The sequence below is a fragment of the Lolium perenne genome, chromosome 5 (assembly GCF_019359855.2).
Source record: "Lolium perenne isolate Kyuss_39 chromosome 5, Kyuss_2.0, whole genome shotgun sequence".
Taxonomy (NCBI): Eukaryota; Viridiplantae; Streptophyta; class Magnoliopsida; order Poales; family Poaceae; genus Lolium; species Lolium perenne.
In genome coordinates this window covers 221,184,202-221,208,128 of record NC_067248.2, presented here as the reverse complement: position 1 = coordinate 221,208,128, position 23,927 = coordinate 221,184,202, and the positions used below count along the sequence as shown (strand labels likewise).

General features: G+C 44.1%; 3 protein-coding genes across 3 annotated transcripts; 1 reads left to right on the top strand and 2 right to left on the bottom strand.

Annotated features, from left to right (window-relative positions):
* Positions 1–10,743: 10,743 nt before the first annotated feature.
* LOC127304119 (heavy metal-associated isoprenylated plant protein 41-like) lies at positions 10,744–11,744 on the bottom strand. The gene is made up of 3 exons (XM_051334825.2): positions 11,543–11,744; positions 11,239–11,437; positions 10,744–11,090 (listed from the first exon to the last, which is right to left on the bottom strand). Exons 1-3 carry the CDS (start codon positions 11,742–11,744, stop codon positions 10,814–10,816), a joined length of 678 nt encoding a protein of 225 aa, XP_051190785.1. The 3' UTR covers positions 10,744–10,813.
* Positions 11,745–12,779: 1,035 nt separating this feature from the next.
* Positions 12,780–16,046, top strand: LOC127304118 (uncharacterized). The gene is made up of 2 exons (XM_051334824.2): positions 12,780–15,466; positions 15,623–16,046. Exons 1-2 carry the CDS (start codon positions 12,973–12,975, stop codon positions 15,988–15,990), a joined length of 2,862 nt encoding a protein of 953 aa, XP_051190784.2. The 5' UTR covers positions 12,780–12,972; the 3' UTR covers positions 15,991–16,046.
* A 2,742-nt stretch (positions 16,047–18,788) lies between these two features.
* Positions 18,789–22,970, bottom strand: LOC127302005 (heavy metal-associated isoprenylated plant protein 41). Its single transcript, XM_051332348.1, has 3 exons — positions 22,504–22,970; positions 20,826–21,024; positions 18,789–19,442 (listed from the first exon to the last, which is right to left on the bottom strand). The coding sequence occupies exons 1-3, from the start codon at positions 22,667–22,669 to the stop codon at positions 19,163–19,165; spliced, it is 645 nt and encodes a 214-aa protein (XP_051188308.1). The 5' UTR covers positions 22,670–22,970; the 3' UTR covers positions 18,789–19,162.
* Positions 22,971–23,927: the final 957 nt, after the last annotated feature.

Genomic DNA, 23,927 nt, shown 5'->3' with positions numbered 1-23,927 from the left:
CTTAGACATCCATACTGGGACAACATAGACAACAGATAATGGACTCCTCTTAATGCATAAGCATGTAGCAACAATTAATTTTCTCATATGAGATTGAGGATATATGTCCAAAACTGAAACTTCCACCATGGATCATGGCTTTAGTTAGCGGCCCAATGTTCTTCTCTAACAACATGCATGCTCTAACCATAAAGGTGGTAAATCTCCCTTACTTCAGACAAGACGAACATGCATAGCAACTCACATGATATTCAACAAATGGTAGTTGATGGCGTCCCCAGGAACATGGTTATCGCACAACAAGCAACTTAATAAGAGATAAAGTGCATAAGTACATATTCAATACCACAATAGTTTTTAGGCTATTTTTCCCATGAGCTATATATTGTAAAGGTAGAGGATAGAAATTTAAAGGTAGCACTCAAGCAATTTACTTTGGAATGGCGGAGAAATACCATGTAGTAGGTAGGTATGGTGGACACAAATGGCATGGTGGTTGGCTCAAGGATTTTGGATGCATGAGAAGTATTCCCTCTCGATACAAGGCTTAGGCTAGCAAGGTTATTTGAAACAAACACAAGGATGAAGCGGTGCAGCAAAACTCACATAAAAGACATATTGTAAATATTATAAGACTCTACACCGTCTTCCTTGTTGTTCAAATTCAATACTAGAAATTATCTAGACTTTAGAGAGACCAATTATGCAAACCAAATTTTAGCAAGCTCTATGTATTTCTTCATTAATAGGTGCAAAGTATATGATGCAAGAGCTTAAACATGAGCACAACAACTGCCAAGTATCACATTATCCAAGACATTATAGCAATTACTACATGTATCATTTTCCAATTCCAACCATATAACAATTTAACGAAGAAGAAACTTTGCCATGAATATTATGAGTAAAGCCTAAGGACATACTTGTCCATATGCTACAGCGGAGCGTGTCTCTCTCCCACACAATGAATGCTAGGATCCATTTTATTCAAACAAAACAAAAAACAAAAACAAACCGACGCTCCAAGCAAAGCACATAAGATGTGACGGAATAAAAATATAGTTTCAGGGGAGGAACCTGATAATGTTGTCGATGAAGAAGGGGGTTCCTTGGGCATCCCCAAGCTTAGACGCTTGAGTCTTCTTGATATATGCAGGGGTGAACCACCGGGGCATCCCCAAGCTTAGAGCTTTCACTCTCCATGATCATGTTGTATCATCTCCCTCTCTTGACCCTTGAAAACCTCCTCCACACCAAACTCAAAACAACTCATTAGAGGGTTAGTGCACAATCAAAATATACATGTTCAGAGGTGACATAAATCATTCTTAACACTTCTGGACATTGCACAAAGCTACTGAAAGTCAATGGAATCGAAATATCCATCGAACATAACAAAACAGGCAATGCGAAATAAAAGGTAGAATCTGTCAAAACAGAACAGTTCGTAATGACGAATTTTATTGAGGCACCAGACTTGCTCAAATGAAAATTCTCAAATTGAATGAAAGTTGCGTACATATCTGAGGATCACTCACGTAAATTGGCATAATTGTCTGAGTTAACTAAAGAGAATTTTGCCCAGATTCGTGACAGCAAAGAAATCTGTTTCTGCGCAGTAATCCAAATCTAGTATGAACCTTACTATCAACGACTTTACTTGGCACAACAAAGCACAAAACTAAGATAAGGAGAGGTTGCTACAGTAGTAAACAACTTCCAAGACACAAAATAAAAACAAAGGTACTGTAGTAAAAACATGGGTTGTCTCCCATAAGCGCTTTTCTTTAACGCCTTTCAGCTAGGCGCAGAAAGTGTGTATCAAGTATTATCAAGAGACGAAGTGTCAACATCATAATTTGTTCTAATAATAGAATCAAAAGGTAACTTCATTCTCTTTCTAGGGAAGTGTTCCATACCTTTCTTGAAAGGAAAATGATATTTTATATTACCTTCCTTCATATCAATGATAGCACCAACAGTTCGAAGAAAAGGTCTTCCCAATATAATGGGACAAGATGTATTGCATTCAATATCCAAGACAACAAAATCAACGGGGACAAGGTTATTGTTAACGGTAATGTGAACATTATCAACTTTCCCCAAAGGTTTCTTTGTAGAATGATCAGAAAGATTAACATCCAAATAACAATTTTTCAGCGGTGGCAAGTCAAGCATATTATAGATTTTCTTAGGCATAACAGAAATACTTGCACCAAGATCACATAAAGCATTACAATCAAAGTCATTGACCTTCATCTTAATGATGGGCTCCCAACCATCCTCGAGCTTCCTAGGAATAGAAGCTTCGCGCTCTAGTTTCTCTTCTCTAGCTTTTATGAGAGCATTTGTAATATGTTTCGTGAAAGCCAAATTTAGAGCACTAGCATTAGGACTTTTAGCAAGTTTTTGTAAGAACTTTATAACTTCAGAGATGTGGCAATCATCAAAATTCAAACCATTATAATCTAAAGCAATGGGATCATCATCCCCAATGTTGGAAAAAATTTCAGCAGTTTTATCACAGGCAGTTTCAGCAGTTTTAGCAGTTTCAGGCAGTTTTTCGCGCTTTGCATTAGAAGTGGAAACATTGCTAACACCAATTCTTTTATTATTATTAGTAGGAGGTGCAGCAACTTGTGTAGCATTAGCATTACTAGTGGTGGTAATAGTCCAAACTTTAGCTATATTCTCTTCTTTTTCATTTTCTTCTCTTTCCCACCTAGCACGCAATTCGGCCATCAATCTTATATTCTCATTAATTCTAACTTGGATGGCATTTGCTGTAGTAACAATTTTATTATGATGATTTTCATTAGGCATAACTTTCGATTTCAAAAGATCAACATCAGCAGCAAGACTATCGACTTTAGAAGCAAGTATATCAATTTTCCCAAGCTTTTCTTCAACAGATTTGTTAAAAGCAGTTTGTATATTAATAAATTCTTTAAGCATGGCTTCAAGTCCAGGGGGTGTGTTCCTATTATTGTTGTAAGAATTCCCATAAGAATTACCATAGCCGTTGCCATTATTATAAGGATATGGCCTATAGTTGTTACTAGAATTGTTTCGGTAAGCATTGTTGTTGAAACTATTATTTTTAATGAAGTTTACATCAACATGTTCTTGTTGAGAAACCAATGAAGCTAACGGAACATTATTAGGATCAACATTAGGCCTACCATTCACAAGCATAGACATAATAGCATCAATCTTATCACTCAAGGAAGAGGTTTCTTCGACAGAATTTACCTTCTTACCTTGTGGAGCTCTTTCCGTGTGCCATTCAGGGTAATTGATCATCATATTATCAAGAAGTTTTGTTGCTTCACCAAGAGTAATGGACATAAAGGTACCTCCAGCAGCTGAATCCAATAGGTTCCGCGAAGAAAAATTCAGTCCTGCATAAAAGGTTTGGATGATCATCCAAGTAGTCAGTCCATGGGTTGGGCAATTTTTAACCAAAGATTTCATTCTTTCCCATGCTTGTGCAACATGCTCAGTATCCAATTGTTTAAAATTCATTATGCTACTCCTCAAAGATATAATTTTAGCAGGGGGATAATATCTACCAATAAAAGCATCCTTGCATTTAGTCCATGAATCAATACTATTCTTAGGCAGAGATAGCAACCAATCTTTAGCTCTTCCTCTTAATGAGAAAGGAAACTATTTTAATTTTATAATGTCACCATCTACATCTTTATACTTTTGCATTTCACATAGTTCAACGAAATTATTGAGATGGGCAGCAGCATCATCAGAACTAACACCAGAAAATTGCTCTCGCATAACAAGATTCAGTAAAGCAGGTTTAATTTCAAAGAATTCTGCTGTAGTAGCAGGTGGAGCAATAGGTGTGCATAAGAAATCATTATTATTTGTGGTTGTGAGTCACACAACTTAGTATTTTCAGGAGTACCCATTTTAGCAGTGGTAAATAAAGCAAACTAGATAAAGTAAATGCAAGTAACTAATTTTTTTGTGTTTTCGATATAGCAAACAAGATAGCAGATAAAGTAAAACTAGCAACTAATTTTTTTGTATTTTGATTTAGTGCAGCAAACAAAGTAGTAAATAAAACTAAGCAAGACAAAAACAAAGTAAAGATATTGGATTGTGGAGACTCCCCTTGCAGTGTGTCTTGATCTCCCCGGCAACGGCGCCAGAAAAAGAGCTTGATACGCGTACAGCACGCGTCCGTTGGGAACCCCAAGAGGAAGGTGTGATGTGTACAGTGGCAAGTTTTCCCTCAGTATGAAACCAAGGTTTATCGAACCAGTAGGAGCCAAGAAGCACGTTGAAGGTTGATGGCGGCGAGATGTAGTGCGGCGCAACACCAGGGATTCCGGCGCCAACGTGGAACCTGCACAACACAAACCAAGTACTTTGCCCCAACAAAACAGTGAGGTTGTCAATCTCACCGGCTTGCTGTAACAAAGGATTAGATGTATAGTGTGGATGATGATTGTTTGCAGAGAACAGTAGAACAAGTATTGCAGTAGATTGTATTTCAGTATAGAGAATTGGACCGGGGTCCACAGTTCACTAGAGGTGTCTCTCCCATAAGATAAACAGCATGTTGGGTGAACAAATTATAGTTGGGCAATTGACAAATAGAGAGGGCATAACCATGCACATACATATTATGATGAGTATAGTGAGATTTAATTGGGCACTACGACAAAGTACATAGACCGCTATCCAGCATGCATCTATGCCTAAAAAGTCCACCTTCAGGTTATCATCCGAACCCCTTCCAGTATTAAGTTGCTAACAACAGACAATTGCATTAAGTATTGCGCGTAATGTAATCAATAACTACATCCTCGGATATATCATCAATGTTTTATCCCTAGTGGCAACAACACATCCATAATCTTAGAGGTTTCTCTCACTCCCCCAGATTCACGGAGACATGAACCCACTATCGAGCATAAATACTCCCTCTTGGAGTTACTAGCATCAACTTGGCCAGAGCATCTACTAATAACGGAGAGCATGCAAGATCATAAACAACACATAGATATAAATTGATAATCAACATAACATGGTATTCTCTATTCATCGGATCCCAACAAACACAACATATAGAATTACAGATAGATGATCTTGATCATGTTCGGCAGCTCACAAGACCCGACAATTAAGCACAATGAGGAGAAGACAACCATCTAGCTACTGCTATGGACCCATAGTCCAGGGGTAGACTACTCACACATCACTCCGGAGGCGACCATGGCGGTGTAGAGTCCTCCGGGACATGAATCCCCTCTACGGCAGGGTGCCGGAGGCGATCTCCTGAATCCCCCGAGATGGGATTGGCGGCGGCGGCGTCTCTGGAAGGTTTTCCGTATCGTGGCTCTCGGTACTGGGGGTTTCGCGACGAAGGCTATTTGTAGGCGGAAGGGTAGGTCAGGGGGCATCGCGAGGGGCCCAGGAGACAGGTCGGCACGGCCAAGGGTGGGGCCGCGCCGCCTACCCTCCTGGCCACCTCGTGGCCCCACTTCGTTGACTCTTCGGTCTTCTGGAAGCTTCGTGGCAAAATATGACCCTGGGCGTTGATTTCGTCCAATTCCGAGAATATTTCCTTACTAGGATTTCTGAAACCAAAAACAGCAGAAAACAGCAACTGGCACTTCGGCATCTTGTTAATAGGTTAGTTCCAGAAAATGCACAAATATGACATAAAGTGTGCATAAAACATGTAGATATCATCAATAATGTGGCATGGAACATAAGAAATTATCGATACGTCGGAGACGTATCAGGCAGCACTTGCCCTATGTACTGCCACGTGGCAGCTCTCCTGCACGTGTCCTTCTGGCTCCATCTTCGTCCGGGAAAAATAAGACTTTGGGATTTTGTTTCGTCCAATTCCGAGAAACTTTCATGTACAACTTTTCTGAAACACAAAAACAACAGAAAACAGGAACTGGCACTGCGGCACTGCGTTAATAGGTTAGTCCCATAAAATGCTAAAAAGTGTGGAAAAGTGCACATAAAACATATAAGAATTGTAACAAAACAAGCATGGAGCATCAAAAATTATAGATACGTTTGGGACGTATCAGGGTTCACTCTCAGGAACGAAACATTCTTGCGAGTCATCGTTCACAATGGCTCGCCCATCTACTTCCCCACCTTCAGGTAGTGGAGGAAGAGAGGGAAGAGACTGCTGGTTCTGCAGGCAAGAAAACAAGGGAAAGAAAAATAGAAACATCAAAACAAAGAATCGCAATCAAAACAGAGGAATACAACTCAAAGGAAATCACTTACTTCGGGAAGGGCGCGATCACCACTGAATGGTTCCACGCGATAGGAAGAAGGGACGTCATTGTTCTTGCTAAGGGAAGTGAAGCGGCGGACAAGTTTCTCTAGATCTTTCAAAGGAAGCTCGGCAGAGACCCTGTCAGCATCCTCAGCTCCCAAATACATCCAGAGAGGGTTTTTGCGAGCTTGAATAGGTTGCACTCTAATGTACAGAAAGTGCGCAATAATCTGCACACCTGACAATTCCGCCCCGTTGGTGTTTTGAAGTTCCTGGATATGAGCAATTAGCGCGTTGGTAGCCGTCGTTTCTTCGTCTGTGGCCTCTGCATCCCATTGAGGTTCTTCGGTAGCATCAAAAGGGGCTAGGCCGTATTGTTGACCAGCCGAGGAAACGTCCTTCAAGTAAAGCCACTTCTTTCGCCAACCTTGGACGGAGTCGGTGAACTTAACGTCAAAATACCCGGCTTCCGGGCGGACACAGATGCAAAGACCATCTACATTGTAGATGGTGTTCTTCGAGTTGTTGTGACGAATATAAAAGATATGTTTCCAAAGGCCCCAATGAGGATGGATGCCCAGGAAGCACTCGCAAAGAGTGATGAAAATAGAGATGTGGAGAAGAGAATTAGGGGTCAGCTGGTGGAGCTGAATCCCATAGATAAAAAGAAAGCCGCGGAGGAATTCGTGAACAGGGAGGGAAAGGCCGCGCATGAGGAAGTCGATGAAAGTTACCCGAAAACTTGAAGGAGGATGAGGGGAACATTCGTCTCTGGGCATCTTCATGTTTTTCTTGCTCGGCGGGCCCATTTTCTTGAGGAGCTTCATGTCCTGCGTAGAGATCCTTGACCTCTCCCATCCGGAGATCTGGTTCTTCTCCACAAGTTCGTCGGCGCCAGGCGCGCGGTTTTTGCACTGCTTGGTGCGCGGAGCCATGGCAGAAGCACGGTCGAGAAAGAGAGAGGAAGCGGAGGATGTGTGCGCGGAGTGCTCAAGGAGGAGAAAGGACAGAGAGAGAAGTTTTGCGGCACAGCGAAGGGGAGAAGAGAGGAGTAGGGTAAGATCTTATAGAGGAAGACGATGAAGTTCAGCCGTTGGATGAGAAAAGAGGAGGTCCTGAGCTTTACACGTGGTCATGGGGTAAATGGTCCTTTTACTTTAAAATTACTGAGGGATTGTTACTGCGCGCGTGCCAGAAATATCGGAGGACGTGCGCGTCCCACTTGCGCGATGTGGCGAGCGCGCTTAAGTTTGCACCCACAAAACAGTGGTACGCCAGGAGTTGTACCTTCCCAAGGTGGTAGCACATGGTTTTCGTCAGCAACAACATCAGTATTGGAATACTTCGGAAGGTGGAGCAAAGTATAGTTGGAAGAAAAACTTCGAGAGTTGCAACAATACATGCTTGCAAAAGTTTCGGGAGCCTATGTTCAGATGCAAGCACATGTTCATATGCTCGGGGGCTACTCTTATCAGAAGCATTGAAAATTCTTCTGGTAAGATGTAAGAATGAAAATACAGAGTGGCAAGATAACAGAAGTTGAGCCTACAACCAAGTACAAATAAACGGTTGTAGCCTCGGGGGCTACTCCCATCGGGAGCGCTGGTCGCGCACCCGATAAAATAAAAAGGAAAAAAGAGAATGCGAGTGAAGGATAAAAAATAGAGTGGTTGGATAAGAGAAGTTGAACCTACAACCAAGTGCAAACACTAGGCTGTATCCTCGCGGGCTACACCCATCGGGAGCGCTGGTCGCGCACCCAATGATAAAAAAAGTGGCAAGACAATATAAAGAGTTGCATTCGAAGAATTTTTTTTACATCTTCGAGTTATACATAACTCGTCATGTACTCTCATCGGGAGATCAAGATATTATTCAATATAAATATATCAACTCGAAGGAATGAGGTATTCCATCAGCCGAACAAAGGCACTCGACAATATATTCTCAGAGCGCGTCCACCGCGGTTACAACTCTGAATGCCGTTACTCAAAAAAAGAGTGCGAAGGTAAGACCCCAGGATCCGTCCTGTGTGGCGTGGCATCGCACCCAAATGCGCTCTCCCACTTTATCCGCATCAACAGATGTGAAGAAAAATCCCGACGGACGCATTGGGTACTCGATAAAATAAAGCTGGAGTTCGGTAACGATAAGTCCTTAAGCGGCGCGTATCGAATTACGCCAGTATCCCGGGTTCGAGTCCAGGGACTTGAGCTTGAAGTAGGTTTATGCGGGTTTGCCACAAGCGCAATTAACTGGTACCTGATCCGTCAGATGAACCAACCTTATTTACTAATATCCCTGTACAAAATAGACATTGAGCAAAATAATCGTTATGGTAAATGCGTACTTTGGTTTTTACGATGAAGATTTTACTCGACTCTACGATTCAAGCAAAATCTCGGGGGCTACTGACATAGGTATGCCTAATAGGCATACCGAATAAAGCACCCGGGTTGTATTGATATGACGTTAAGCCCATGGACCCGAAGTTTTGGAGGCCCAGAAGCTCAGAGTTCTCCGTATAAGGACACTAGAGTTGTACTAGGAAATTTGTATCAATATAGGAAAGGCCCAATGCTCCTATAGTAGTTTGTAACTTGTACGACACGAAAAGCCTCGGCTCCACCTCCTATATAAAGGGGAGCCGAGGGAGAAACGAGGGATCGAATATTTTTCCAACAAACCCACCGTAACTTTGAGTCGGACACCTTTTCGGCTGAACCTTCGAGATCTACTTGCCCTCTACTTCTTACGAAACCCTAAGTTTACAATCTGTAGGCATTGACAAGTTAATCCCTTGTCAGTGTCTTCTATCATCAAGGATAGACTATCAAGCACTTATTCTTTGAATGCAAATTTGCTAGATATATGGTCAGTCATCTAGATAGGTTCTACTTTATACCCACCACGTAGCTTTGCAAATATATTTGGCAACTTAAGTGGTGTGGATTATAGGTTTAAACTACTTATTAGGGTGGGATCGCTTGCCATTATTTGATTGCTATGACTATGAAATGGCAAGGTTTTCAATGATAAAAATTCTTCTCTCATGCAGGTTATCTACCGGTCCACAACTACGTTCCGTGCATCGGAACCTATTTATGGAGGTGTTTATACGGTTGGAGGATACGACGAGAGATAATTTTCCCAACATTAATGACAGCATAATCTTTGGATAGGCCCTCCATCACATTATGCATTTTACAATTTCTCGGAAGTGATATGTATTCCGCCTTTTCATTTTGTACTTTTAAGTTGGATCAACTGTGTGCATCCTAATTATGCAGAATCCAGGTGTAATGCTTAAATATTTTAAGTAATAAAACATCATTTATCGAAAAATGTGTTTACATTTAAGTACTAATATTAAATACCATAGTACTGGAAAATGCATAAATGTGCATTATAATAATGGAAAATGCATGAATTCTCTCCTTCACTCTTCAATTTGGTGCATTTCCTCCAGCTCGCGATGGTAGTATTCCTTCATTCCAAAAAAAAAGTTGCTCAACTTTTTTCTAGATACATCTGTATTTACAAAGTTGAGCAGTTTTTTTAGCGACTGAGGGAGTATGGTTTTTCACTATGATGTTTTACTGATAAATGTCTTCCCTCATAGTCCAAGTGAGATGCCACTCCATTGCTTCCATCGTTGGATATGTAATTTTTTGAGAATCTTCAAGAGTTATGTGTGTCTTTGTATTAAGCATGAAATGAGAGAAGAACGCTAAATAAATGCTACAACACTGACACTAACCCATCCATATCTAGATAAAATTGAGCAATTTTTTTAGCAACTGAGGGAGTATGTTTTTTCATAGTGGATTTTTACAAACAAATTTCTCCCCTCATAGTCCAAGTGAGTCAGATGACACTCCATTGCTTCCACGTTGGATATACTTTTCTGAGAATCTTCAAGAGTTCAGTGTGTCTTTGTATTAAGTTTGAAATGAGAAAAGAACATTAAAGAAATGCTACAACACTAACCCAAGAAATCGCTTTATGACTTACAAATTACAACAGACTGCTACAAGATTATAACAACTAGGCGAGTCTTGCTAAAACCTCTTTTTTTCGAAATGGGGTGAGCCCCGGCCTCTGCATCGGTTGATGCACACAATCTTTTATTAATAAACTAAATATTCAAATGTCATAGCTTATGCATACGAGGCGGCAATAACAACCAGGCCGCTATCACACGACAAGCATTATGCATACCATGGTCCTATAGTCAATACTTAGAAGACTCACGAATAAATGGAATGAGGTTAGGCACAAACACATCTCGACAATCCCCTACATCTCCAACACCCTAGAGGGTTCACTCGCACATGAGAGAATAATAATGCATATACTCAATGATCAAATGAATAGGGTTCATCCCACCTATGCCCGTGGATGGAAGTCGCAGGTACTGGCCAAGCAACATCACAGAGACGGATATGATAGCAAAAGAAAAAGGCCTCATGTTACACGTAACAATTTTAGGGAGTCTACTACAGCAATAACAGGGACACACGCAATTTCTTCAGCTTCTTCTTAATGTTCCAAGCAAAATTTGAAAGTGCAGCCATTATGCAGAGGGAATTCTTCGTCGCACCTGTCCCCGTCTCCTCTCTTTTGGTTATACCCAGGGTAATCTTCTCTCCGGAACTCAACCGTCTTAAACATAACAAGTGAAAACTCGGAGGCGAGTTCCTCGATTTCCCACCTGTCGTAAGGCTGGCCCGTCTTGTGGCTGACGTGTATTTCGCCGTCAGGATGAAGCAGGTGACTTGCATTGCGGAAGAACCTCTTCACCAGCAATTGATGCGCGCTTCACGATCATATGAAAGTGTTAATAGAATGTAAAATCAGTACTCGTATTATGAACTTTACTCTTTGATAGGCGTGAGTTGTTCCACGAATAATGTGGAGAAATAACAACCGCATAATAAAAGGTGATAAAAAGAGAAGACACGTACGTGATCATAGACACCTGGTTCTCTTTTCCTATGAACCCAGCATGAGGAAAATTGAACACTATCCGATCGAACCGTTTAAACTTGAGATCAATGTGGCTCTTCATGTTTTTCACGTCTACACCGTGCAAGACCGTGGCGCCCATTCTCTTCAGCTTCGTTACATTCGATTCCGCTTTGCCATACATGCTAATTAGATTAGCTGTCCAAGATGATTGTAGCAAGAAATTAATGCCAAGGAAACAGCTAAGTAAAGAGGAGCGATCAGCAAGGCGCAGCAAGAGAATGCCGAGAGGATCGAACAAACCGTAGGAGTCGAGGGATGTAGCGACGAGGTTCTCGCCGGAGCCGAACGCAGTGGCGAGCGAGCGCGAGAAGGACAAGTCGCCGTCTCCGACGATCAATATGCTCTGCTCGGACGAGTAGTGCTTCAGCCATTTCACCACCCTCTCATCCTTCTTCCCCTCCAGAGAGAGCGCCTGCAACGCCACCACAATCGGTGTCGCCATTCCTCCCCCTCCGACGGTCTTGTCCCCAATCTGACTCAGAACGTCCCGGGGAGGGGTTTTGACCTATGCAGGAAGGCGAAGGACTAGCTTCACGGGTCGCCTAGGTTTCTGCCATCGCACTACGCGCCATCTCTTCGGATGGATTTTGCATTAACTCTGCGATCATGGCAATCTGAAACGCCAAACGATGCATGCGAGTGTGAACATTTATCTTTTTTTCTAAAAACGAAAATATGTGAACTGTTTTCTAATCCTAATGCAGCTTTGTCACCGTGATGTGAACTTCTAAGAGAACCTTTGCAGTTTCCAATCGTCCTTGGCGGAGTGTGGGATCAGCGGCGTCATCGCCCCTTCCTCCTTGCGGCGTCAGCTTGGAGGTTCAGTACTTCGATAGTTAGTGTTGGCTCGGGTTATTTCCAAGCTTCGCCGGCTACGTACGCTGGGGCACGGTCACGTGACAGTTTCAAAAGCTGGAGTGGCGATTCCGAAAGCTTTCGTTTTGTTGTTTGTTCTCATGTTGTATCAATTCGTCTATTCTTAAATAATGAAATGGTAATGTTTTGTCTAGTTTAGAAAAACAAAAACATTCTTGGAAGCTGCATGTACCTACACTACATCTAGAGGCAGACCGAGAACATTCACGGAGCCTTGACAGACATGTTTATGATGTCTGTTTTTTCGAACAAAATCACTATAGAAAATCACAAATGCAAGCGGGTACGCCACCGGCAAGCCTGGCGGTTACAGGGCGGGAGGGATGATGCTAGATCCACCCTACATCCCCACACTCATTTCAGATATGTTGTACCAAAAGATCCCAAAAATATAGTTACGTGGACATGTAAAGTTTTTCGATTTGATATGTTTTACCGCTTGGGAGAAACAAAGAGAAAAATCTATGAATTTGTATTCATATAAAGTTCTTAGATTCATGCTCATGGGCGACGTCCTGGGCGACCTGGGCGACAACGCCTCGGAGGGCCGTGCTTCACCACCGTTCGGCGGTCGATTCTGGGGCCTTCTAGGAGAGGAAGAAGAGGAATCTACGGAGGGGCAGGATCCCCTGCCACCGGCGGTTTACCTACGGTCATCTCCGGAGATCTCTTCGTCTCCAACGGCCAGGTATGTCAAGAGGATCCAGTTTCGAGATCAACAGCGTCGTGCTGCTTTGCTTCTGTCCGTCTCACCCAGCAGATCGTGTTCGTCCTCGCCGGAGGGCCACCAGAAAATGATGTCTAGATCTTCTCCGGCCGAAAAAAGTTTGAAGTTCCCTGTCCTAGAGCCGACAGTATTTTTTCTTCAAGATTTTGATGCATCTGAATGGGTTACAGTGTATAGAAAGGATAAATGCCGTCGTTTTCGACGTGCTCCTCGTTGTTTTTCCGGCCAAGAGCGCCGTCGTCCTTCTCACCGTGATCGCCGGAGTCTTCCGATTGCCGTTAATCCAGGATCTGGTGCTTTTGAATTTGATGGGCCTCCTAGATTTCGGAAGGCCAATGGGCCAGTGCAGGAGGTTGAATCCAACGGGTCCCATGGGCAAAGGTCCAGGAGGATGCCCAGAGGTTTTAGGAGGGTGTCGATTGCTCGAGGATTGCCAGAGCCAATCTCTCGTCAATCTCTATCTTTGCCCTCATCTCGGTGCCTCCCGGCGGCTAGGGTTTTGTCACCAATGGCTGGGAACAGGCCGGCCGTTCCTCGCGCCGCTAACCCTCCGCCTCGTCCGCTTCGTCAGCCAGTGCTACCCGGTTCTACCCCCAGCCGCGGTGTTGCCGTTGGGACAGAGGCGGCGAGTGGTGTGGCTTCCTCGAATGCTGCTGCGGGGAATGGAGGTGTCACACCGGTTGGGAGTGAGCTAGGGCCACAGCCCTCTCGCTTCGAGCATGGCGGTGGCTCTGGTTCGGCTTCTGGTTTTGGCAGTAGGAGATATGATGGTTTCGAAGTTCACGGATATGGCGGCTTCCAGGAAGGGTACTACAAAGGTAATAATGGTTATGGCAATAGCTACGGTTCTCAGAATAGGGGTAACTTCAGACCTCGTCCTTACAATAATAACAGACAGCAGTGGAATAGGAATTTCAATAACAACTTTCGGGGGACGGGTCGTTTTAACAATAACAATAACCGATATCAGCGTCGGTTTGATGTCAATGAGAATTCCCAGGGAACAAATATTGGTCAGGGTACAGAGGCGTCTGGTTTGGCGCCCTCGGCTTCGGATGGAGCTGCTGTTGTGGTAAGTCCACAACCTGCTGACAATGTTTCGGTGGACAGTTCTGGCATACCAGTATCCGCCCGTGCTCAGAAAAAGATTGATAAGATGCAGTGCGTAAAATGTAGTGAGTTTGGGCATTTTGTTGATGCTTGTACTGCTGTCCTTTGCATCTACTGTGAGAAGATCTCGCATGAGGCCAAGGACTGTCCTCTCTTGTCTATGCCTAAACCAGTGGCAATCACTTATGGGGTTTCGCGTAATGAGTTGATGTTCCATGAGGTTCCCGCCTCTTCTGAGGTCACCTTTAAGCATGATAGTGGCAAAGTTGGTAGCATTTCTGTATCTGGAGGAAGTTTATCTGCATCTGAGATCATTCATGAGCTGCAGTGGATTATTCCGGGGAATCACCAGTGGAACCTTACTCCCACAGATGATGGTGCATTTAAAGTAATTTTTCCTTCAAAGGCTGACCTTGCTAGAATGGTTAAGATTATCAAAGTGCCGGTCCCGGGTACCAGTATGTTTCTTAATTTTGATGAATGGTCCGCGGCTGATCTGGACAAGTTCTATGTTACGCCGGTGTGGGTAAGAGTTCATGGTGTTTGTTACAAGGAGAGGTGTGACTATTTGTCTTTGTTTGGTGTTGGCTCTCTCATTGGCAAAACTAAGGAAGTGGACATGGTGTTCACTAGGGCTCACACCACGGTTAGGATGCTTGTGGAAGTCACTAGGGCTGAGTTTATCCCTACTACTACGGTAGATCATATGTATGATGGGCAGGGGTATGGGTTGATTTTTAAACTTGAGACGGATATTATCACGGAGAAGGCGGATGTTGTCATGAATGAAGCAAACACTGGAGGTGACGCTGGGCAGGACGAGGGGAAGGGAAAGGAAGTGCAGAAGGACATGGATAGGTCTTCTGGAGGCGAAACCAATGCCACACCCGCGGTTAACCAGGATCCGCCAAAACAAAATGCTCCTCAAAACAAACAGGTCAAGGGCAACTCTTTGCCTGTGCTGAGGGTCGGTCTCATTGATTGTCCAAGTGTTGACAATATCCATGAGAAATTCTGGTCGGAAAGTAAGCTTACTGGTTTGATCCCTCGCAAGCTTTGGGCAGATTGTGATGTGGACATTGATGATGGGCTGCCGTCGCCCTTGCCTCCTCTGGATATGGACCCCTTTATTCCTCCAAAGTGTACTACGGTGACAGTTTCTACTGCTATGATAGATGATTTGGAAGGGGATATTGGGGTTGGCTGTGCCGTGGCTGATGGCGCGGCTGACACTTTGAAGGGCTTCAATGTTGCAGCAGACGACTCGGCAAACATTTCGAATGGTATCTCTGCCGACACAGCCCTTCCGGCAGAGAAACGCTGTGCAACAGAGAAAATGGTGTTTTCTTCTACCGCACCTGTTTTCATGGTCTCGGATATGCAACATGTGCCCATTGGGTTGCCTAGTGCTGGCAGTTTGGAGGGCGCTACAGATGATTTTGTTCACAAAGGTATCAATTCTGATGTTGGTAAGGAGCCAGTGTCTCCTTCGTTTTTATGTATACCTAGTTCATCTAAGTCTGGTTCTAACATTGCTAGGGAAGGGGTCTCTATAGATCCATTAATCTCTGAAACTCACGGCCCTTCGTTTTTCTTTTCCACTCCAGAGAGAGCTGGTACTGGAGTTTTCCTTGGAGGGCGTTTATCTGTCGATGAGGTCGTAGCCTATGGTGGTGTCTCTCCTCCTATGGTGGGCTCTCGCTCCAGCAAGCGGATCCTGCATCAGAGCAATGCAGATGCGACGCAGATGGAACGAGCACAACAATTGGCTAAGGCTAAAGAGGAATCATTATACTCAGGTTGTTCCGTTGGTTACCCATTGGATCCATATGTGGTCCTATATCCAGCCGGAGGATGTGCGCCAGGACATGGATATTGGGTGCAGCCGCTTGGCGATGGTAGCACGGGATTTCGCGTTCTGATAGGCGGCTCACATGAAGATCTTGTGGCTGCTTATTTTCCTTTCTGTGTTTAGATGGCTGGTGCGTGCTGAAACTTTGTGTGATCCTTGAATTGTAATGGCTTTGTAACACTGGTTGCTCAATAAATTTAATAAAATAGCTGTATGCATCAATTGATGAAGAGGCTGGGGTTTCTCCCCTTATCGAAAAAAAATAAAGTTCTTATCACTTATGCTTTTTATATGTGCCACACCCTATCTGTTTTACTTTTACCGCCTCTTTTTTATGTGATGTTGTATAATATTTTACTAGATTGTACTTATATAATCATAATACTTTAAAATAATTTCTAAATGTTAAGAGGGTGTATGTACATGGGTCTTAATAACAATTTTCTCCTCAAAAGTTAGGTAAACATGATCTTGGTAATTAACACTCGTCCCGCTCGGGTCGTCCGCTCTAGGGCGACTCGGGGCGGAAACCCTAGCCGCCGCCACCGTCTTCCCCTCCCCCTCCCTCCCTCCTCATCGTCCCCGGAGGCCATCGCTGGCAAAGCCTGGCGCGGCCGGTGATGGGGGCGGCGGGATCCTCACGTGATCCCCTGGTGCGGCGGATGGAGGCTAGCCGCCGCACGGGAGGATGGCCCCGGCCGTGGAGGATGTTGGTGGCGCGGCCTCTCACCGGGCGGGCGGTGATGGCGGCGGTGGCATGTCCATGATCTGGTGGCGCGGCCTCTCCTCTTCCTCGCCGCGGCCTCATCGGGCGGGCGGTGATGGGGGCGGTGGCGCGGACCCGGAACCTGGCGGCGCGGTCCTCTCCTTCCATCATAGCCTCGGCATCGCCGGACCAGCGGTGGTGGAGACGGATCTCGTACTGCTCCTCCTCAAGGTTTGGGACCACTGCACCAAGGGCCGCGGCCCTGGATGGCGGGGACGGCGTCGACCTGGTGGCAGGTGGCGGGCGTCTGGTGTCACTGATCGTGGCACCGCGGTGGTGGTCTTCTCTCTCGCCGGAGGAGATCGGCTAGTTGTGTGGCTAGCCGTGGCGGATCTCGCGATCCGTCGCCTAGCTCCCGATGTCGAGGCGCAGCTGCCGGTGAAAGCCGGCCTGGACTTCGGTCATGGCGGATGATGGCGGCGTGTTTCGTCGTTATCTTGTTGAAGGCATTGTCTCTGCTGCATGCGTTCTTGGCCTGGGCTGCTCCAGGGGAAACCCTAGACCCGGGTCTCCCGGATCGGACGATGGCGGCGCGCAACACCGTTCTACCTTGTTGGGGGCAACATTTTTTTGGAGAAGACAACGAATGGCGGTGGTGCTAAGGTGGAGCGGTGTGCTTTTGCTGTGTCGGCGTCATCGAGTCGCCGCGGCATGGTGCAGTGGTGTCTCGGGACAGATGCAATGTGATGGACTCGCTCAGAATGGTGGAGTCGTCTGGCGCATGGCGGCATCGATGGCAGGCCTGGCATGGTCAATGCGATGATCTCTCTTGAAGATGGAGTCGAGGAAGACGGCGGTAGCAACTTCTATGGCGTGTGCGTTGGCGTGTGCGTTGGCGTATGCTGAGAGTCTGCTTCACTGGATGTGCTTCTCATCTGCTATTGGGCGGCCTGCGAAGACATTTGGTTTTTGGTTGATGTGAGTTGGTGAATTTTCACCCCTTCATCCCTCTGTTGGTTTAGCGAGGTGGCGTCGAGTTTGATCTTTTGTATTGCTCTTGTAAGGTGTTGTGAATAATCTAATAAAAAAAGCCGTGTGCATCCCTTGGATGCAGAAGCTGATGCGATATTTCCTCCATTTCGAAAAAAAACTAAGTATGAATTATTTACTTTCTAATGAAATACAGAAGGTTGATGGATTCATCCAAGCATCGATTGCATCAAAATATCCACACATTAAGCAAAATTGTGGCCAAAGGCACAGATTGTGTCAGTATGTTTCTCACTTTCTCTTCTATTTTGTTCTGAATATTGCGTGTATGCACGGGCACAACCAAACTCGGCAAAGGCTTTGCCAAGTTCCAAGCAATCTTTGCTGAGTATTTTGCCTAATTGGCAAAGAGTGAATCTCCAGTAGTGTGGAGTTCAAGACCTCTTTCTTTTAGGGGAAATTAAAGCCTTGCTATTACAAATACTTAAAATCTCTTGTGTTTATGAATACAGTTCAAGCCCTCTCCGTGGCCAATCTTTTTCTACCAGTAGACGAACCGATAATAGACTTGGGTTCAAGTTAGATTGAGGGAAAATACTTTTGTACTTACACGCATGAATGTGGGTATTTTCGTCACCGTCCATTTATTTCTTCAGATTCGTGCTCATCATGGTACACGAAAAGATTCATTTCTCTCTCCTCTTTTTATCTAAATCTCCAAGCACAACAAACTGTGACGGAATATCCATACTCATGCGTGTAAGTACAAGATATACTCTAGATTGAGTCTCGGTTGGGTTGTCACGATCCAACTGCTTGTATGTTTGGTAGTTGTACTTGAGTATCATTTAGCTTGAATTTTTGTTGTGTTTTTGTGTGTGCATCTTTTCCCTTTTGTGTTCTCTTTCTTCTTCCCTCCACGGCTAGGTGCATGGGTGTCTGTTCCAATCTGGCACGATCCCCACTCACGAGAAATCTGAAACGCATGCACTAAATCAAGTGTAAGCTGGTTCGACATGCGGTAGTAGTAGTAGTTTGTCACTGTGAAGTACACTTTTATTTTAAATTTTTTATTTAAGAGAATAGGATTCATTACCGGAGTGAAATGCATGGGAAAAAATTCAAAAAAAAATGCATAGGAAATGGCCACCAACGACATCACTGCAGGAAAAACTTTGGTAATTGACAACAGAGAGAATCACAGAAAGGCGCACGAACACAGGGAAACCACTGCAAGAGAAGTGCTTGAGCAAAATCTGTTCGATACTATTTACAACACATTTCAGTCATTTACACAATAATGTGATGATGCCTCACCACTCATCAGCATGCAGTGCATGTCCACGGAAGTCCCAAAGGTGTTCTCGGCAACAAGAATAGTCATGGCAAATCAAGTTCACCAAAACCCAACTACTGATCGCCAAAATACCACTACTAACTTACCAAAATACCCGAAGTTCCACACTAACCTAGTAAGTCGGAACACGGCTTCAGAATTGCTCAGTCATACCAGTATACCACGGTGAGACATATTTATGCTGGCAAATGGAGCAACGCCATACACATTCAGCTTCCGCTTCTCTGCGTTACAGGGAGGCCTTAATAGCACCGCAGACAGAACTTAAAAGTGCAGCAGGCACCTAGAGGGAAAGGTTGGTTGCACCTTGGGCCATCTCCTTTCTTCTGGTTATAGCCAGGGTAGTGGTGTTTATGAAAACTAACTATCTCAATCGTAGCAAGAGAAGACTCTGAGGCTAGTTGCTCGATATCCCACGCATCGTAAGGATAACCCATCTTGTGGCTAATGTGGATTTCACCATAGGGCTTAAGCAGGTGTCGCGCATTGACAAAGAACCCCTTGACAAGCTTCCTATGCAATCTGTAGATCACAAGAAAAGGTTAACGAGTTCAAAAAAAAGTCAGGTGTCGAGACAAGACATTTGATTTTCAAGAAGGTTATTGGGTCAACTCAAAATAGGAAACCACAAGCCAAGTACGTGTTGCCACTTGCCAGACAAAAAAGAGGTGCTATGTTAAATGTGGTTTTTTCGCAACTCATGATGAGTTGAGGAATATCAAAGCTTTCTGATAATATGGGGGGGGGGGGGGGGGAGGGAAACATGCATGTACGCTAAGCGATAACATGTGAACCTGCAAAATAAATATGGTAATAATGTCCACATGCGTCCAGTACAAAGAAGACCACAAATAGTGAATAGTATTGCAGTCTCGTTCACTTGTCATTTCTCTTATTTTTTTGCCCAGAACCCAAATGTTCAATACTTGTGCTTGAATTTTTCTACAGATTGATCCACATGCATCTTATAGCAAATCCTACATATATACCAGAACTTTTTTCACATTTGTTGAAGATTCAGGGTGCTTCAGCTAATATGGGTCGCGACTCGCGAGTGCTATGGCCGCAGATTTTAATTATTTTTCTCATAGTCAATCGTTTCAACCTAACTTCATATGTGTAGCCAAAAGTTATGCTTACAAGTTAGGATAACTATTTCATGTTGTATTTGAAATGTCTTTCATGGTAGAGAGTTGATAGAGAAGGAACTAGGAAAGCCTACCTTAAGGATGTAGTAATATGTACCTGAAGGTCCAAGAATCAAACATATGTTCTTTCTCTACGGTCTACAATGTGTCAATGACCTCTTGAATGTGGAGATATATATAGATATGATCTGGGTAACTAGTAGAGATTCTTGTTTGCTCTTACAATAAGCATAAAGAACTAGTGTGCAGTTCAAACAATGACAGTGTGACATGGCTGAGCTTACAATCAGGTATAGGTTGGCACATAGGATCTCATCTGTGTTTTTTTTGGAAACTCCTGTGTATATGATAGTACAATGATTCGACGACCTCTTGAGAGTGGTGAACTTATATATAGCTGTGATCAGTGTAAATTGTTCAAAATGTTATTTTATTCTTACAACAAGCATAAAGAACTACAATACATTCCAAACAATAGAGCAGTGTGACATGGGATAGCTTATACTCAAATTTATCACTTAGCGGCAGCAACTAGTGGGCTAAACCGCTAGAACCTTTTTATTTTTTTATTTTTGCTAGACCAGCCGCTAGAATCAATATTGGAAAACAAAACATGTTCATGTGCACGTTCTCAACAAAACCACCCAAGAGAATAACTCATCAGGACAGATTAGAATGTAATCAGACCACATGAAAAAATGTAAGTAAATTAAAAAGGTTCAGGAACAATCTAAACTGAGAATGGGAGTGTACATACTTGATCACACGCATCTCCTCCTCCCTTCCTTTGAACCCAGCATGAGGAAAATTAAAGATAATCCGATCAAACTTTCTAATCCTCAGATCATGGTGACCAGTCATATTTTTTGCATTGATGTTATGCAGAACTTTGGTCCCCATAATATTTAGGTCCATCACATTTGCCTCTGCTTGGCTATACTTGCCAATAAGAGCCCCTGAGGATTGCCAACAGTGCAGAAATATTTAGATACATACAGCCAAAAATATATAAACGATCACAAAATCATACTTGCCAATAAGAGCCTCTGAGGATTGCCAACAGTGCAGAAAAATTTAGATACAATGATACATATAGCTAAAAATATATAAACAATCACAAAATCATGCTGACAACATTATTCCTCTGATCTTATAAGGTAAGGGCAGATTGATGCATACTGAGGCCACCACCCAGATTAGGAATGAAGCAAATAAGAAACTGAACAAGTATTAAATGATGAAAATTTGTTACTGAATCCAAGGAAAAATTGGTGGTTACACAAATTAAATCAGAATCATCTTGTGAGCTAGCCTGAGATAGTGTTTTTGCTGAATGCTAATGTTCTATCCGCTTCATGTTCCCAACAGGATTGCATTAGTCCTAAATCACCCTTTGCAACATGTTGTTGCCGAATCACCATTGACACAACTAAGTAGCTAAAGAAGGTAATGTATGGATATATTGTGCTACAGGGTGTGAAACCACATGAGAAGAGCAGATAACTCCGCACCACCGACCATCTACTGATCTCAGATCAGCGAACCAGTGTCAATAGATAAAAATGAGTAACAAGAGCTAGACTCATGCAAGAGCCCAGCAATGCACATGCAACTTATCCAAATTACTGTGGTCAGAACTTATTTCTAAAGAAATAGGTAACAGAAAAGGAATACGCAATGCACTTATTCCGCACACGGAAAATAATTTCATGCAGATGCTGTAAGCTGCATCAGATCACCCAAATAGGACTATATAATTACTTTCAATGAGAACATGCAAGTGCTGACAAAACGAATCATAACTATTCTGATGCATATAACCAAATGTGAGTGGCTAATAGCCAGATAGGTTTTGAGATCCAAAACAATACGGACTCAAAGCATGGCTCAGCTATTTTATCTCCGCGAGTAGCAATTCAAAGTAAACTTTATTTTATAATAATTTAAGAAAAGAGGACAAGGTCTCTGATTTCAATACGGAAATCAAGCTTAGTGAACATTGTCTCAATGGAGTAAAGAGCGTCGATTTCTTCTTCAACCAAGGAAGATACTACCAAATTATCCTACACTCGTCAAATTAATTCATGGCATTCTTGCCTGCAATCTGCCCCTGCCATGCGAATTGCTCCATTTATCACCTACATAAGCCATTTTATGGTGGTTCGGAGTAAAGGCTGTAAAGCGCATCAAATCCTTGTTTAAGCTAGCGACAGAAGATGGGGATTTTTTCCTACAATCCTCAAATTAAGGCATGGCATTCTACTATTCGTTTTTTTTTTTGTATGCAGCCTACCACTCGTCCACTCCAGCTCCGACCAGACCCAGGGTTCAAATCAATCGAAACCCTAGAACAAATTAGTAAGTACTAGTACCTGTAAATAAAAGAACTGCAAGTTTGCAACTTTATTCCTGATGAAAGAGAGAGCGGAACGAACCATACGAGTCCAGCGATGTGGCGACGATGTTTGCCCCGGAGCCGAACGCGGTGGCGAGCGCCAGCGAGAAGGAGAAATCTCCGTCGCCGACGACGAGAATGCTTTGCGCAGAGGAGTAGTGTTTCAGCCATTTCACCCCGCTCCCCCTCCTTCGGCGCCTCGCCATTCCCTTGTCGGGCGATCACCTGGGCACACTACACCGCCGGCCGGCGCGCCGCTCCCCTTTCCCGTCGACGGCGGCAGACACCGGGACCCCAAGAACCGGCGCCTTGTCCCTCCAATCGAGAGCGGTCACCCGAGCCCCATCTGCGCCATTCACTTCAGCCGCGGCGTCCGCTTCCTCTCCCCCTCCACCGGCGAGACCGAGGCGAGGCGACCGTGTGTGTAGTGTAGGTGTAGTACGTGCGTGCGTGTGTCTGTGGACCGTGGAGTGTGAGTGTGACTGTGGAGTGGAGTCTTCCCGGAGAAGCCTCGTTCGGTTTGAAGGGGAAAACAAGAAGGTGCCAAGGAGAGTGGGCCTACATGTCATTGTGAAAGCTAGAACGTTGGCTTTTTTACCTGCGCGATCTTCGGCTGGATCCTCCCCATTAAATTCTGCTGCTAGAAATGCTGTGGGACAGTGTGTGCAAGTCTTCTCGAGAAACAAGCAGTCATGATAACACACCGGCGGAACAAATGAAGTCTGAAACACGTTTGCCATTCCAGATTTTTTTTTTCTCCCTTCCATTCTAGGTTGCGCGATTACACAGTGCGAAAAAACACGATTTCTACACTTGCGCGGAATGTAGCCGATCAAATCCCGTAAACCGAAACTGCGTGTTTGGCTAAGGACTTTAAACCAAAACCTTAAATATTAAATTCCATAAAGTGACAGCAAATGCGATAATATGACATTGTTTGACAGCAATGCTTGCATCTAAAACCATCCAAAATATGCGCACAACATCATATTCACGCATTCATCCACCAACATGACAAAGAAGGCACGCTCAAGCCACACCACCGTCGACACAACCACTTGCCGTAGCCGAAGCGGCATCACCTACACCGAGAGTAGCATTCATCACAGTTGTAGCTTCAACACGGGATTGTCTCCTCAATGAGATGATTTCGAGCCTCCTCATATCCCACCACTCTCTTGTCGGCGTGGTGTAACAACAGATGTCATGGGATGGCTTAAGATGGGGCCGAATGTGCGCTAGAGGATCCGAGGAAGGGTTTGGTTAACAGGAAAAGTGGAAAAAGATTCCGGTATGTATTGATGAACTTGGCCGATGGCTAGAGGTTGAAGATGGTACAATACAAGACCTCTGCTACTTGCTACTGATCGTCGTCTGTCCCGCGCAGGGGCGTGCCTCCAGTCCTTATATTGGGGAGAGGATGGCTTACAAGGGAAAAAACCCTAATAGAATCTCTGATGAGCT

Bases quoted from the DNA above. Each gene is read 5' to 3' on its own strand.
- LOC127302005 (XM_051332348.1), bottom strand. From the start codon at position 22,669: ATGGCGAGGCGCCGAAGGAGGGGGAGCGGGGTGAAATGGCTGAAACAC. The intron at 21,025-22,503 runs GTTCGTTCCGCT...GGCAATCCTCAG, and splicing joins CACATCGCTGGACTCGTATG to GGGCTCTTATTGGCAAGTAT. The intron at 19,443-20,825 runs GTATGTACACTC...TGTGATCTACAG, and splicing joins GAGGAGATGCGTGTGATCAA to ATTGCATAGGAAGCTTGTCA.
- LOC127304119 (XM_051334825.2), bottom strand. From the start codon at position 11,744: ATGGCGACACCGATTGTGGTGGCGTTGCAGGCGCTCTCTCTGGAGGGG. The intron at 11,438-11,542 runs GTTTGTTCGATC...CATCTTGGACAG, and splicing joins TACATCCCTCGACTCCTACG to CTAATCTAATTAGCATGTAT. The intron at 11,091-11,238 runs GTACGTGTCTTC...ATGATCGTGAAG, and splicing joins AACCAGGTGTCTATGATCAC to CGCGCATCAATTGCTGGTGA.
- LOC127304118 (XM_051334824.2), top strand. From the start codon at position 12,973: ATGATGTCTAGATCTTCTCCGGCCGAAAAAAGTTTGAAGTTCCCTGTC. The intron at 15,467-15,622 runs GTATCAATTCTG...TTTCCACTCCAG, and splicing joins AGATGATTTTGTTCACAAAG to AGAGAGCTGGTACTGGAGTT.